The 15,421-nt window shown below is 35.0% G+C and overlaps 1 protein-coding gene and 1 pseudogene across 1 annotated transcript; one reads left to right on the top strand and one right to left on the bottom strand.

Annotated features, from left to right (window-relative positions):
- Nucleotides 1-2,131: 2,131 nt before the first annotated feature.
- Nucleotides 2,132-8,668, top strand: LOC123661497 (antichymotrypsin-1-like). The gene is made up of 9 exons (XM_045596458.1): nucleotides 2,132-2,174; nucleotides 3,743-3,855; nucleotides 4,141-4,284; nucleotides 5,205-5,405; nucleotides 5,738-5,836; nucleotides 6,256-6,396; nucleotides 6,950-7,162; nucleotides 7,442-7,574; nucleotides 8,461-8,668. The coding sequence occupies exons 1-9, from the start codon at nucleotides 2,147-2,149 to the stop codon at nucleotides 8,589-8,591; spliced, it is 1,203 nt and encodes a 400-aa protein (XP_045452414.1). The 5' UTR covers nucleotides 2,132-2,146; the 3' UTR covers nucleotides 8,592-8,668.
- Nucleotides 8,669-10,261: 1,593 nt separating this feature from the next.
- On the bottom strand, nucleotides 10,262-12,220 carry LOC123661423 (annotated as a pseudogene).
- Between the last annotated feature and the right edge of the window lie 3,201 nt (nucleotides 12,221-15,421).

The raw sequence follows: 15,421 nt of genomic DNA, 5'->3' as shown, positions 1-15,421 counted from the left end.
TAATTGATCACATGGGGATTTGAACCATGATTTTCTCGGTTGATCCCGGCCGACCGATTTCCCACCGAGCTATTTGCAACTGAATTGACAAATGCGAAATTTACCTTCGCATTCTAACGGTATATTTTTCACTCCCTAAAAACAGGAATAAAACGACATTTTCTGAAAATGAATCCTAGCTAGATAGATTTATCTCCCCCGAAACCCCCTATATACTAAATTTTATGAAAATCGTTGGAGCCGTTTCCGAAATCCAGATTCTATACAGGGTGACTGGTGAATTACTATCAATATTTACAGAGGATACTCGGTACATGATTCTCATTCGAATTATGTAAAAAAAAATAGGTACTTAATTTTTGACAAAATTCCCACACATTTCAATTTAAATAAATGAAATGTAGACACATTAATTTTCAGCCATAATGGCGGCGCGTGCGGCCTTGGCCTTGTACTGTGTCGCTTGCCGGCGCCCGCCGCAACCCCCGCCAATTCTAATTCCCCCCTAAATTCGATTAGTAGGTCACTAGGTCAGTTGGGCGAGCGCCGCCATAAGGTTTGTACGCCGGAGTACGTCCAACTTCCCGCGCGCGCGCCTAGTGATCGATCTTACGCGTATACCTAATGTCTTGTGTGAATGTGACCTGTCATAAGTAATTAGCTATGACTTATCAATACACAAATGCAGAGTACTTAAAAGTGACCCGTTCGTGTTATATCGTGTAAAAGACAATAAGTATGGTTCATTTATTACGTAAGACGATTAAGGGGGAGAGGGGGTCGATTATGTCTTTAGTCTCGATAGTTTTTAGGTAAAATTACAAAAATGCGCAAAGTGAAAATACCTTGAAAAATCGCGGGCAACCGCGCGAGTGCCGAGCTTAAGCGTAAGCGATTTCCATTTCCATGGCAACGAACCCGCGCCGCGACTAGTCGTCACTTGCTTTCGTAAACAATTCGTTATTTCTTTGATAAATTTTAATATTGTAGTTGAATAATAATTGGATTATTGAAGCGTGTGAATAGTTTCTTTTATTTGTTATTTATTATTATTTTTTTTGTTAAGCCTCTGGACTGAAAATCTTATGTCGGTAAAGATCATAATTAAAACCAAAAGTTTATTACTACCAAAAAAATAAAAATTATTAGTACCTACCTAAGTACAAATAAAAATAAACAATGAAACAAACCAAACGTGTATTCATTTTTTCGTTTAGATTCTTACGTAATAAATTAATATTTATCAAATTATCAAGGGGAAGGGGTCGGCCTAATCTTATTTTGGTATTTTTGCCTGTCCTAAGCTAAAATTAAAGTATGAAGGGGGATTAGATCATACTGGTTTATCAAAAGTAGCCTGCTACCCTGTTAACACTTGGCGGTGTTTGGACGTAGGTAAACGACCGCGCGATAACTAAATGTACCTATACCTACACACCTGCTTTGTGACGACTGCGCAGCTAGGGCGTCCAGACGACGCGTAATTAGCGAGATAACTGTTGGTTAACTTTTCTTAGAAGTTTATGAATATTTATTTTATATGTAATTTTTTTTCGTCATATATGATCCTCAAATAACACGTCCTCAAATATTGATAGTAATTCACCAGTCACCCTGTATATATATATATATATATATATATATATATATATATATATATATACAAGAATTGCTCGTTTAATAGTATAAGATATCCAAAAAATAACACGATTTACTAAAAATACCGAGTTATAAGCTCGGTCACCCAGGTACTGTAGCTTAAAGTAGTAGGTATACATATGACTAGCCAGTAGGCGCAGTTTGTATTGGCCCTGCTTTTTGCTCCAGGTTTCGATGTGGTGTTCGATTCCCGTTTGAGTCTGGGTGTAATAATTGTAGTTATATATATCAGCCGGCTGTTACCTATAACACAAGCATTAAGTTGCTTATGTTATAAGATATTTATTTATATTTATACAAAATTACCGTTCAAAATTCATTAATTTTTGTATTACACGTTTCTGATATCGACTATCTGGGGTTAGGTTATGCTAGATAATAAACAAAGTATAAACATTTTTAATACATACATAACGTTAATTTGATAAACGATTATGTAATATTTAGTTTTTACTTATTGTGGTGTCTTAAAAAGGAACACGTGGACATGAAGGATATTTTATTTTATTTTGTGGGTAAGTTGTATTTATCAAATACGAAATTATTTCTGTATGCTTTTTATGTTCTTGTGAAACTTATTAAACGATATGAAATCAAATAATTGTGTTTGCTCGCAAACGAAAAAAAAACCGACTTCAATTACATCGACGAGTAATACAACGTAGATCGACGAAAAAAATAGTCAAGTAACTACGCGTTATCAAAGATTACTCAAAAAGTAGTTATCAGATCTCGATAAAATTCATATGTGACCACATGATAAACATCAGCTTTCGATTAAATTAAAAATTATTAAAATCGGTTTACCCAGTAAAAAGTTATTGCGGATTTTCGAGAGTTTCTCTCGATTTCCCTGGGATCCCATCATCAGATCCTGGTTTCCTTATCATGGTACCAAACTAGGGATATCTTCTTTCCAACAAAAAAAGAATTATCAAAATCGGTACATCTAGTAGAAAGTTATGCGGTATAATACAACGTAGGTCGACGAACAAAGCGTCAAGTAAAAACGCATTATTAGATATAACTCGAAAAGTAGTTGTTAGATCTCAAATAAATTTAAATGGGACCAATTGGCACACACCACCTTTCGATTAAAACAAAATTAGTCGAAATCGGTCCACCCGATCAAAAGTTCTGATCTAACATACATAAAAAAAAAATACAGTCAAATTGAGAACCTCCTCCTTTTTTGGGAGTCGGTTGATAAAAAAAAGATAAAATATTCTTGTTACTAATAGTAGATATTATACTCTTGTTGGTAATTTTTAATAATAACTATTATGTGAAAATTTAAGGGCTTATACCAATATTTTAAAGAGGAAAATTAGACTTTTTTTTTGTTTTTGGACAAACAATAAAAGTACTGGACCTGAAAATTCTTTCACCAGCTCAATGCTTCGTTATCACTAAGTGACGTAAGTTATCTCTTAACGGAAGGAAACGGAACAGCCACTTGATTTGTGTAGCCAAGACTTCTTAATTAAATGGACTGTGTATTTCTGCCCTAAACTTAATACAACGAAGTTATATTGAGGTAAGGCACAGCAGGAAATATCTTGGTCAAAATCTGAAGGAGTACCCCAACCTCACACAAGATCGCAGCAAAATAATACTGCTCTAAAGTATCATTTTGCTGCTCTAATGAATGAGGTAGCCAAAACTTCTGAAGAAGGTCAGGATTAGGGTCAGCAACACGATTGTGATGCACCTATTATTGCAAATACAGGAGCTGCGATATTCGCTCAACATCACACGGAAAATACCATTGTGTGTGAATAGCAATATTATCACCTTGAAAATCTTGAGCTACACTTATAAAATAACATGTCCGTATTCGCCGACTGACTGATTTATCACCGAGCGTAAATTGTTTGAAATTCTTCCCATGATTTTTGCTTAGTAATGTCATTTATTCACCAAGGAAGGAGTTTTGGAATGTCTAACCCTAAGGGGGTGAAATAGTGGTTGAAAGTTTATAAGGAAATGCATCACTTATAAGTAATTATAAAATTATGCGTGGACGACAGTCAGTTAGTTACAAACGAAGATAAGCCATTCGGTTTCTTTTTTTATGTTTCAGTTATCGCTTACGTCACAGCGGGATATGGCGAGAACTCAGCGCCTGACCAATGCCAGGCGCTGAGTCCATTGAGCCAATGCCCAATGGACATACCTTCCATGAAGCTTTTAAAAGTATATTTATACATTTATTCGACAGTCTTAATTCATCTATTTAATTTATTGTTTCAAATAGAACTTACAATAATGTGTTTTAGATAAAGTTTTTAATCTATAGCTTGGGCTTGGATAAAAATAATTTTCCTCGGTTTTAGGAAAACTATAAATTTGTACATTTCCAATGTTATTAATGTATTAAAACCTAATTATTAATGTAGTTGTAGGTACGGGTGTATGTATGTTCTCAATTGAACGTAATTCAAGAAAAGTAAGTAACGATAATATAAAATTTATTTGCAGAAATTATACGAAGAGTCACCTGACAAAAATGTGATAATATCTCCTATAGGCGTTTTCACCCTACTCTCACTGTACGCATCAGGGTCTGAAAAACAGAGTCGTGATGAAGTCATGCAGCTCCTCGGATTTAATTACTTTACGCAGGTTCGTTTCTGTATAAAACAGCAATTTGAATTAGCACCTAAAAATTAAAATAAATTAAAAATTAAGAGATTATACACATAACAGCGCATAAAAGCAACAGTATCTATTTGGATAAGTAATTTTTTAAATTTTTTAAATGTTTGTATCCGCATAACGTTTAGTAAAATAAAAAGTACGTCTAAGTCAAATATGTTACTATACTAATTGTGTTTGCTTGCAAACGAAAAAAAAACCGACTTGAATTACATCGACGAGTAATACAGCGTAGATCGACGAAAAAATAGTCAAGTAACTACGCATTAACAAAGATTACTCCAAAAGTTGTAATCAGATCTCGATGAAATTTAAATGTGGCCACATGATAAACATCGGCTTTCGATTAAATTAAAAATCATCAAAATCGGTACACACAGTAAAAAGTTATGCGGATTTTCGAGAGTTTCCCTCGATTTCTCTGGGATCCTATCATCAGATCCTCATTTCCTTATCATGGTACCAAACTAAAGAATTATCAAAATCGGTACATCCAGTAGAAAGTTATGCGGTATATTACAACGTAGGTCGACGAAAAAAGCGTCAAGTAAAAACGTATTATTAGATATAACTCGAAAAGTAATTGTTAGATCTCAAAAATAAATTTAAATGGGACCAATTGACACACACCACCTTTCAATTAAAAAAAAAAAAAATTGTAGAAATCGGTCCACCCGGTCAAAAGTTCTGATGTAACATACATAAAAAAAATACAGTCGAATTAAGAACCTCCTCCTTTTTTGGAAGTCGGTTAATAAAAACATTATAATTGAATAGATTGAAACATAAACTAACCAGATAGTTTCAACCGTTCTCCAGAAATTTATTTTCATTAATAAAATGGCAATTGTGATGTTTCGTAAAATAACTGCGATTATTTTATTTAGCTTTTAGATTGCTACAGTGGATTGAGTGAAATGTTTAGTTTCATGAATCAAAAATACATTATTCTGGCCAATAAAGTGTTGGTGTCTGACAAGTATACTATAAACGATGGATTTTCTTATACGACGAGCTTGTACAAGAGCGAAGTAGACAAAAAAAATTTTGAAAATCAGACAGCAGCTGCAGAAGCTATTAATAAATGGGTATGTAACAATACATCTTTCACTTTTAGGTAAAGAAATAAACATTTAGATAGAACTAAGTTGGAGATTTCTTGCTACATAATTTAATGAATTAGTATATTATTATTAGTTCATAAAATTTGTTGGTTAACGTACCATATTGGAAACGGTATTGTTATGTATGAAAGTTTTTAAATCCTAAATTTGTTAAAATAGACATCACATGCTTGGAAATGATAAGAATTGAAAGTGGGAACATTTAAGCACAAATTCTTCTCATTGACTGATAAGGACCTTGTGAAGATTTATAGACCTTCTTTTTTCTTCGTTCTTATATAAAATACTTTTTTTAGTCATCTGAAAAAACAAATGGAATTATCAACGAACCGGTGTCCGCGTCTGATATTGATGCGGATATGGCTGTGGCGCTCTTTAACGTTATTTTCCTCAAGGTATGTACTTGCTTTACAGAGAATTACAATTGAATATAGAAAAGAAAACGTTTAGTAAATATGTAAAATTATAAATTAATAATATGCTCTTGGTCTTCAATAACAATAAGGCATCAATTTGCATTTCTGAATATTTGCAGCAATTATATTTTTTTTTAAGAAGCCGACCGATGGCGGGATAACCATCCAACTGCTGGCTTTGAAATACACAGGCCGAAGACGGGCAGCAGCGTCTTCGGTGCGACAAAGCCCGTACTGCGGTCACCAACCCGCCTGCCCAGCGTGGTGACTATGGGCAAAACACATGAGTTCACGTTGTTTTTGGCGTGAACTTGTGGAGGCCTATGTCCAGCAGTGGACTGTATAGGCTGTAATGATGATATTTTTTTTTAAATAAGTATATCTTTATTTATTATTAGGATAAGTGGCACGTTCCGTTCTCTGTCGCAAACACTAAGGATCAAGACTTTTATGTAGACCGGTCGACAGTTGTGAAGAGACCTATGATGCACTTAAAACATCCACTTTACTATTACGATGACAAAAACATGGGCGCCAAGGTTGGTATTAAGTACATACTTCTAGAAATCGAACGACAGGATATTAACACTTTTCTGAGAACAACTTAGCCTATCTTGCTTATGCATTTAGATGCTCCTTGTTGATGCTGCATGCATCTATAAGCTACGGTAATCGTACGGTACCGTACGCTTGTTTGCCGATCTAATTGTATATAAAAAATTGATAATGTTATATTTGTATCATTTTTAAATCTGATCGTGAAAGTTTAAATCGTGCCTTTAGGTCTATAACTGGAAACTTTTCAGGTCCATGCTCTAAGTATACAATAATAAAACAAGACGTCTTCGCTACGACTTTATTATACTTAGTTTAGCTGACCCAGCTAGCTTCGTACTGCCGTATTTTCTATACAAATACATCGATATTTTTTTTTAATTTTCTTTTATATAAGCCTGATAATAACGCACAAAAAAAAATTTCGTGCCATCATGCGGAAGTTACTTGCGTACATTTATTTTAGCTATTCATTTTTATTTATATTATAAAGAAACGTCCATATAGATTATTCATTAATACATGTATATTCTGTAGATGGTCATGCTGCCTTATAAAGGGACGGGTTTCCGTATGGTCATTGTGTTACCTAATGAAATGGATGGTCTCCCGCAAGTGCTGGAGAAATTTTCGGAAACAAGGCTTATGGATAGTGTCAACAAGATGCGCCCTCAAGGAGATAAAGTGTACTTATATATGCCTAAATTTGAGTTCAAAACGAAGATAGAATTAAACGACATTCTACCGAAGGTACGTCGTAATAAAGTTTTAATTTTCCGGTAATATTGCAAAATTACAAAATAGTTCCGTAGCTTTACCCTCGACAAAACAAATCACCTACTTTATTGCTCATTTTCTATCTACTGATCTTTGTTAAAATATGTAGTCAGTTGAATTAGTTTTGGCTTCGTCAGTTCGGAGATATGTATCATGATTCATGGCGAAGTTGTTGTTTACATAAAAAATGAATTAATTAATAAATTTAATAATGCAACTGCTATAATTTACAATAAAATAATTTTCATTTAGGTGGGTGTGACTAGTATATTCGAACAAGGCTCGTCAGGAGTAGTTAAGGAGCGCACAGTGTCAGTTTCCAAGGCGTTGCAGCAGACCTTCATCAAAGTGGACGAAGAGGGCTCTACTGCCGGAGCCTTTACAGGTATTTTAACGATATCATTCGCCATTTTACTATAACCAATTTTCAGTATTAATACTTCAAAAAATTAATTCAACTATATAAATTCGAAAAATAAATTAACCAAATTTAAAGAATATAGCCACCTCTTCTCTTAACGTGGGTGTCGTAAGAGGCGACTATGGGATAGCACGGTTCCGCTGCCACCTTGGAACTTATAAAGCCGATCGATGCGGGATAACCATCCAATTGCTGGCTTTGAAATACACAGGCCGAAGACGCGCAGCAGCGTCTTTAGCGCGATGGGGCCAGCCCTGCGATCACCAACCCACCTGCCCAGCGTGGTGACTATGGGCAACACACATGAGTTCACGCGATTTTTGGCGCGAACTTGTGGAGGCCTATGTCCAGCAGTGGACTGCAATAGGCTGAAATGATGATGATGATGAAACCAAGGTTTATATAGAATATGAGCTGTGCCCGCGACTTCGTCCGCGTGGAATTTAACAAAAAAGTGATTTTTCAGTTCGCAGAGTTACAAAATAAATATATTTCTTAAATATAAGTAGCTTAAGTTAGTCCTTATTACATCACCTATCTGCCACTGAAAGTCCCGTCAAAATCGGTCCAGCCGTTTTAGAGATTAGCCGGAATTGTCTTGGACCCTTAACGTCACCTTAACGTGCTCGCCGAGGCACAGAGGGGAGACCCACAAGGATAGATACCCAGACCTGAAGAAATATTTGTACCAATACAAATATCCATCCCGCCTGAAAATAGAGCCCGCGACCGCCGATGTTTAGGCCCTGCACACGCACGCGCAACACTACACAAGAGCTATTAAAGCACAGCTATTAAAAAAATCTTTTGCAACACAGTTATGTTTGATAATTTTTATTTTGTTATCTAGGATTTCTATTCATGCCTACGTCACTGGAAAACCCCAAATCGGAACCGATCCCCTTCAAGGCGCACCACCCCTTCTTGTACGTGATCCTACAGAATGACTTCGTGCTTTTCGCTGGAACCTATACGCACTAATGAATAATTATTTTAGTTTTAATAATGATACAAGATTGTATCTTGAAATTGTTTCTGAATAAAAAATGTTAAATATCTTTCTGTCTTTTATTATTTTCAGATTTATTGCTCAATTAATCTTACTATCAACAAGTTTATTTATCTATGCAGATGAGAAACAAAATCCTTGATAATAATTTCATACTAATATATAATAATATAATATAATAATAATATCTTTATTTCACAAACTTAGAACTATATTACAATGATAATGTGGCAACAATATCAGAAGTAATGAGATTAGCATCTGTAACCGAACTGGGCATAGCCTGTATTTCGGCTATCAGCACCATTCCCTTCCAGTAATTATTTATTATACCATAATAGGTGCCAGGAAATATATATCTTATACATTCATTTAATATATACATAGGCTTTAAGTTTGTAAGACGACGAGTACATAAACTTCTAATTTATTTCATGAATTGTTTTAATATGTGAGTTTGTGTGTTTAATAATAATAAATTCTTGTGTGATACACATTTAATAGTGACTCGTGTAAGTTATCTGATAGTTAAGCGATTGTTTCATTTGTACAGTTACACTGTAGGTACCTTTTTGTTATTAATCTTAATAGTCAGATTACTTAAGGTCTACTGCGCTGCCAGACGAGCAACCTCTTTGCTTTTGTATAACGAAATGCCATTAATGCCGAGTGCATTTATAGTCCGGTCAATTTAGACATTCGAAGTTACCTAAATTCCCACCAAGCTGAAAATCGGTAAAATTTTTATGATAAAACTTACCGTTTTGCTGAAAATCGCGAAAAACTCATTTTTTTACCTTTGACCTTGAATAAAAAATTTTCCTTACAGGGGAAAGATGGGGAACTTTCAAATTTTGTTTTTAATGATATTTTAAACAATCTTACCGATTTTCAGCTTGGTGGGAATTTAGGTAACTTTACTCTTATTTTTTGGTCTAATTTGACCGGACTATTATTACCTCGGCCTACTGGTCACCTCCTACCTTATTCTTCAGCTTTCAACATTTAATGGCCACGATTCATTGCATCTTTCAGCGCTTTGTTACGTCTGGAGGAGATAGATTGTAATCACTACTTTTGCAATTAAAATAACTGTAATAATAGGAGACAAAAGCGCCAAGTACTTTAGAAACTTATAAGAGCTATAAGTGACTTTGACACAAAAAGTATAACACAATACTAAAATTGTTTTATGAAAACTACAGCGTACTACGGCACTACTGCAGCGTCACGCTCTACAAAACTAGAATGTGTATTGTGTGATGTTCCTACAGTGCGTTCACAGTTATTTTACCTCTAGCTCTTATGTTGGCCAATGTGAGCGTTATGTTGCCATATTTAGCTCATATGACTGCTTTATACGAAATGTTAAATTTTTTATATGCAGTTATTATTTAACTATTGGTAATAATATCTATGCCTATTTTTTCTTACACAATAACATTGTAATGTTTATAATGAAATCTTTTGTTTTCAGGATGGATGAACGCATTTAAATTTTTCTTTTTAAGAAATCAGTTCGGTTGTACGAAAATTGGTTTAGCAAAGTTTAAATTTTGTTCTATTTGATATACAAAAGTAAAAATTCGTAAATTACATGAGCGTAATATATTAATTATTAAATATAAATTATAAACAGCCATTTGAATTATAAATATATTTTTTATTTTGAATAAGCATGATCCATGTGGAATGCCAATGATGAATAATCACTATCAGATGAATCCTCGGAACTGCTGTCAGATTCTGTATCAGACTCATTATTTAATTCTATTATGAACCTGTCCATTTCAGCGTCCATACACACATCTCTTTCACGAAGCTTGTCTTCAATGTGGCGCACATGTTCGCATTGTTTTTGCCAGTCTTCTGCAGTGATACTTTGAAAAGCTTCTTCAGCTAAATTAACTATATTGTTTGTTTCTTGTCCTACGTTTTTATTTGCTACTCGCCTTTTGACAAGACTGCACATAAATTCAATTGCGTTTAACTCGCAGTGATACGGCGGTACTCTAGCCACTTTGTGGCCATGAGCTTGAAGCATTTGATCGGCTTCATATATTGGAGCTTCTTTATGTTCTTTTATAATTTATAAAGTTGAGCTTTTATCATTGTAGGCAGATACGATAACCCCTTATTTATGATCCAGGTTTGCATTTCTGCTTTGGTAGAGCTTAATGTTGGTGCCTTGTTTAACTTTACCGTGTGATAAGGGGCATTATCCATAACCACTAAACTATTAGCCGGCAAATTAGGAATTAGTTTTTCCTGAAGCCATTTCATGAAATTTGTTTTGTTCATGTCATTATGGTAGTCACCTGATTTCGACTGGGATTTAAAAATTAATAAAGCATTTGGTATAAACCCCATTTCACCACCCGCATGAACAATTATCCATCGTGCACCGGCAGAATCGTTTTTTAGGACACCTTCATTTTCTATTTGCCAGCATTTATTCACTGTGTAAGACGCGTGAATATAAGTCTCGTCCAAGAATACAACAGGCCTACCTTCATCGCGATGTTGTTTCAAAATAGTTAAGTATCTGTATCTCCAAGCTACAATATCAGGCCTTTCCATAAGTAACTTCCTTTTTGACCCACATTTTTTAAATCGAAATCCAATTTGTCGGATAATTTTCCACAATGTAGTACGACCTCCACGAAAATTTATGTCAGTTTTTAACTCTGCTAAGAGTTTTCTCAAAGTCGGTACCTCCTTTCTGACGGTATACATTTCATGTATTTTATTTCGAACTGCACACAGATCAAAATCATCTAGTATAATTTTCTTTTCTTGCACGCGTTTCTTTCTTGGCGTAGAAATTTTTTGACATGACTCGCCTTCTTTGGTAATGGTGCTGACAGTTTTTTCAGATATACCTGAAACATGAAAAAAAGCTTTATTTGATAGTCTAGGTATTTCTTAGCCTATTTCTTCTCAATAATGTCCCTACTTACGTTTAAGGTACAATCATTCGCTTCTAAAGGAAAAGTGAAGTACTAATTGTTAGTACAAAATAGAGTACAGCTCGGACCCTTGTTTATTTTATTATATATTAAAAACAAATAGCAAGGACATGAAAATTAAATATAGAATTAAAGTCAACTGAATACAAAAACTCGACATGATACTATAAAAATAATACATAACAAAACATCACAAAATATTTGTTGTCCTCGTGAAGGTAGACTTACAATAAATACAAGCAGTCGAACATGCCTTGTGGTGTTAGCAAATCGAATATCATGTGACAGAACTATATATTATATTGATGGTGGTTATGGTTTAAATTAAAATAAAATTTAAATTGGGTAAAATGTTAAAGACTGGTAACCCTTTTTACATACCTGTCATGGCGGCTACTCGTTGACGAACATTTCCAAATGGAATTAAAGGAGCGTTATTGTCTTTTCCCTTTCACAAAAATCACGCACTGATAATACAATATTTCTTCCGCTACTTTGAATCCTTTTCGGCATGATTATAGATGAAATATCACAAATATTACAGAAAAACGCTAGGAACTTCAAAGGACGACTCGAAAGTAACGCCAACATAAAGAAAACATATTATGACATCTGTCAGAGGTAAAATAACTGTGAATGGACTGTATGGAGTGGCGTAGACCTTATGGACTAAATGTCCGTAAGTTAATTTAAAAAAAAAACTAAAGTAACTTTAAATACTGAGAGAATCAGGGGCTAAATTAACAAACTTTAAGTTTCTCTGATATTATTTTGAGCATCGTCGGCTTAGAGTGTAAAACCGCTAACTGCATAGGTATATAAATTTTCAGGAGAGTCAAAAAATATTCATAAGCAAATACGAATAGATTTTATGTAAGTACTTTCATATTTTTAAACATCTATTAGTATTCCATATAATTTGAAATAAAAGAACGGTCATTTAATTTAGGATTTATTTATTTAATATCACTTTTGTGACTTAGAAGGTTTTCGTAATCAAATATTTTTCATATACTTAAACAGCTGGTTTTTCGTAAACAAAACAAATATTTTAAAAGTATTTAATAACAGTCATTAACTCATTAAACAATATATTACAATATTTTATAGGTAACATAAAGTTATTGTAGTAGCATATTATGCTAAATTTACCATTTTACATTTTGGAATAGGTATTTTTTGAAGTAAAACTTTTTTACGCAGGCTTGACTTAATGAGTAAGCTGGTGAATGTGTGACGAGAGCGTTATGGTCTTGACTATCCTTGATATATATGGTAGGACTCTTCGTACGCAGTATATGAGATATTAAGGTTTTAGTACATAATTGTGTTTGCTCGCAAACGAAAAAAAACCGACTTCAATTACATCGACGAGTAATACAACGTAGATCGACGAAAAAATAGTCAAGCAACTACGCGTTATCAAAGATTACTCAAAAAGTAGTTATTAGATCTCGATGAAATTTAAATGATAAACATCGGCTTTCGATTAAATTAAAAATCATCAAAATCGGTACACACAATAAAAAGTTATGCGGATTTTCGAGAGTTTCCCTCGATTTCTCCGGGATCCTATCATCAGATTCTAGTTTCCTTATCATGGTACTAAACTAAGGATATCCCTTTTCCAACAAAAAAAGAATTATCAAAATCGGTACATCCAGTAGAAAGCTATGCGATATAATTCAACGTAGGTCGACGAAAAAAGCTTCAAGTAAAAACGCATTATTAGATATAACTCGAAAAGTAGTTGTTAGATCTCAAATAAATTTAAATGGGACCAATTGACACACACCACCTTTCGATTAAAAAAAATTTGTCGAAATCGGTCCACCCGCTCAAAAGTTCTGATGTAACGTACATAAAAAAAAATACAGTCGAATTGAGAACCTCCTCCTTTTTTGTAAGTCGGTTAAAAATAGAGGTAATTATGCGATTTTTTTGTATCGAGAAAATTTTATGGAATCGTGTTTTCGAAACATATGGAAGATAGTTTATGTCCTGAACTTTACCATACATAAATTTCAAACTTAAATAATCAGTAGTTTGGAAGATATGGACATCCTGCCGAGTGGAAAATAAGCAATTTGAGGTACCATACACTCTTAAGCATAAACTAATTGAAACCATTTTACACTTATATCAAAGTTTTCTTTTCACAAACTAATAAAATTTACGTGAGTACATAGGCTAATTTATGTCTCGATGTTATAATGAATCTCAACATTAGTGAATTACTAGTCACGAAGTAAATTATCATAATAATTACGATAGTAGGTTATTTTTAAATATTGCAGGTCATCCAATTTTATTTTAGTTATTTTCCTTCCAGTAAATGCTGATTTCGGAGAGCATGATTTTCGTTGCAGTAGTACGTATTCTTCTTTGAGTACATAACCATTTGGAGTGTACTGAAGAGCTTTAATGTAATAACTTATGGATATTTTAGCCCGTCCACGCAGTCCCGGTCATCTACGATTTTTAGAACCGGAGCATAAACTTGGTAGTGGCGCCTCCTTCCTTCAGCATTTAAGAAAAACTGTCAAAAGTAACAAATGAGTAGCATTTTTTGTGACCATTTGTGAAAATAATAATCATTACTTCAGCCTACGGCAGTCTACTGCTGGGCATGGACCTCCCCAAGTTCGCGGCAGACATCCCGGTTTTCCGCAATCCTCATCCAGCCTACACCGACAATCTTACGTAGATCGTCGGTCCAACGAGCCGGAGGACGTCCCACACTGCGTTTGTCAAAACGCGGTCTCCACTCCAGGACCCGTCTACTTCAACGGCCATCGGTCCTGCGACACAGATGACCAGCCTACTGCCACTTGAACTTGCTAATTCTGTGGGCTATGTCGGTTACTTTCGTTCTCTCGCGGATAGTCTAATTTCTAATCCTATCTTTGAGAGAAGCCCCAAGCATAGCCCGTTCCATTGCACGTTGAGTGACTTTAAATTTGTGGACCAGTCCCTTCGTCAGTGTCCACGTCTCGGCTCCGTATGTTAACACAGGCAGGACGCATTGCTCAAGACTTTTGTCTTCAAGCATTGCGGAATCTTCGAAGTGAAGACTCGACGAAGCCTGCCAAACGCCGCCCAGCCCAACCGAATTGAATAGTATGGCCTAGGTAAATATAATCCTGAACAACTTCGAGAAGAATACCATCGACCGATACCGGTCTCGGTATGACTTGGTTGTTAAATATAACTTTCGTTTTGTCCAAGTTCATACAGAGACCGACACACTGGGAGGACTCGTTTAGGCCGGCCAGTAGTGGCCTAACTCATCCAACGTCTCCATAAAGATGACAATATCGTCGGCGAAACGAAGGTGAGAGATGAATTCACCTTTGAGTTAATGCCTCGTACTCCCCAATCTAAGGTCTTAAAGACATCCTCCAGCGCAGTGGTAAACAGTTTCGGTGATATTACATCTCCCTGTCTTACCCCATGCCGAAGGGCAATAGGTCCTGTTCTCTGGTCCTGGACATGAACAGTCATCGTCGCCGCGTCGTACATACATTTCAGTATCTCGATATATCGCCAGTCGATATGACATCTCTGCAGAGAGTCCAGGACAGCCCAGGTCTCGACAGAGTCGAAGGCTTTCTCGTAGTCCACAAATGCCATACACAGCGGTTGATTATGTTCTTGTGTTTTGAATAAAAACTGATCGTCAATGGCTAGCTTTAGTCTTATATTGTCTGTGGAGTATTCATATGGCATTTTAGCAATTATGTTTTTGATTGATTTTTGAATCAGTACCAGTAACCTCAAACCTGTGAATTGGATTGAAAATACCTATTATAGAATTATCGTAAAATCGTGCA

The sequence above is a fragment of the Melitaea cinxia genome, chromosome 17, assembly GCF_905220565.1.
Source record: "Melitaea cinxia chromosome 17, ilMelCinx1.1, whole genome shotgun sequence".
Taxonomy (NCBI): Eukaryota; Metazoa; Arthropoda; class Insecta; order Lepidoptera; family Nymphalidae; genus Melitaea; species Melitaea cinxia.
The sequence above is the reverse complement of the archived record's forward strand: the minus strand, read 5'-3'. Positions and strand labels throughout refer to the sequence as shown.

What these genes read in the sequence shown, in the direction of transcription:
- LOC123661497 (XM_045596458.1), top strand. Translation starts at nt 2,147, where the DNA reads ATGAAGGATATTTTATTTTATTTTGTGG. An exon ending in TAAACGACATTCTACCGAAG is followed by an intron (nt 7,163 to 7,441) that starts GTACGTCGTAAT and finishes ATTTTCATTTAG; the next exon opens with GTGGGTGTGACTAGTATATT. An exon ending in TACTGCCGGAGCCTTTACAG is followed by an intron (nt 7,575 to 8,460) that starts GTATTTTAACGA and finishes TTTGTTATCTAG; the next exon opens with GATTTCTATTCATGCCTACG.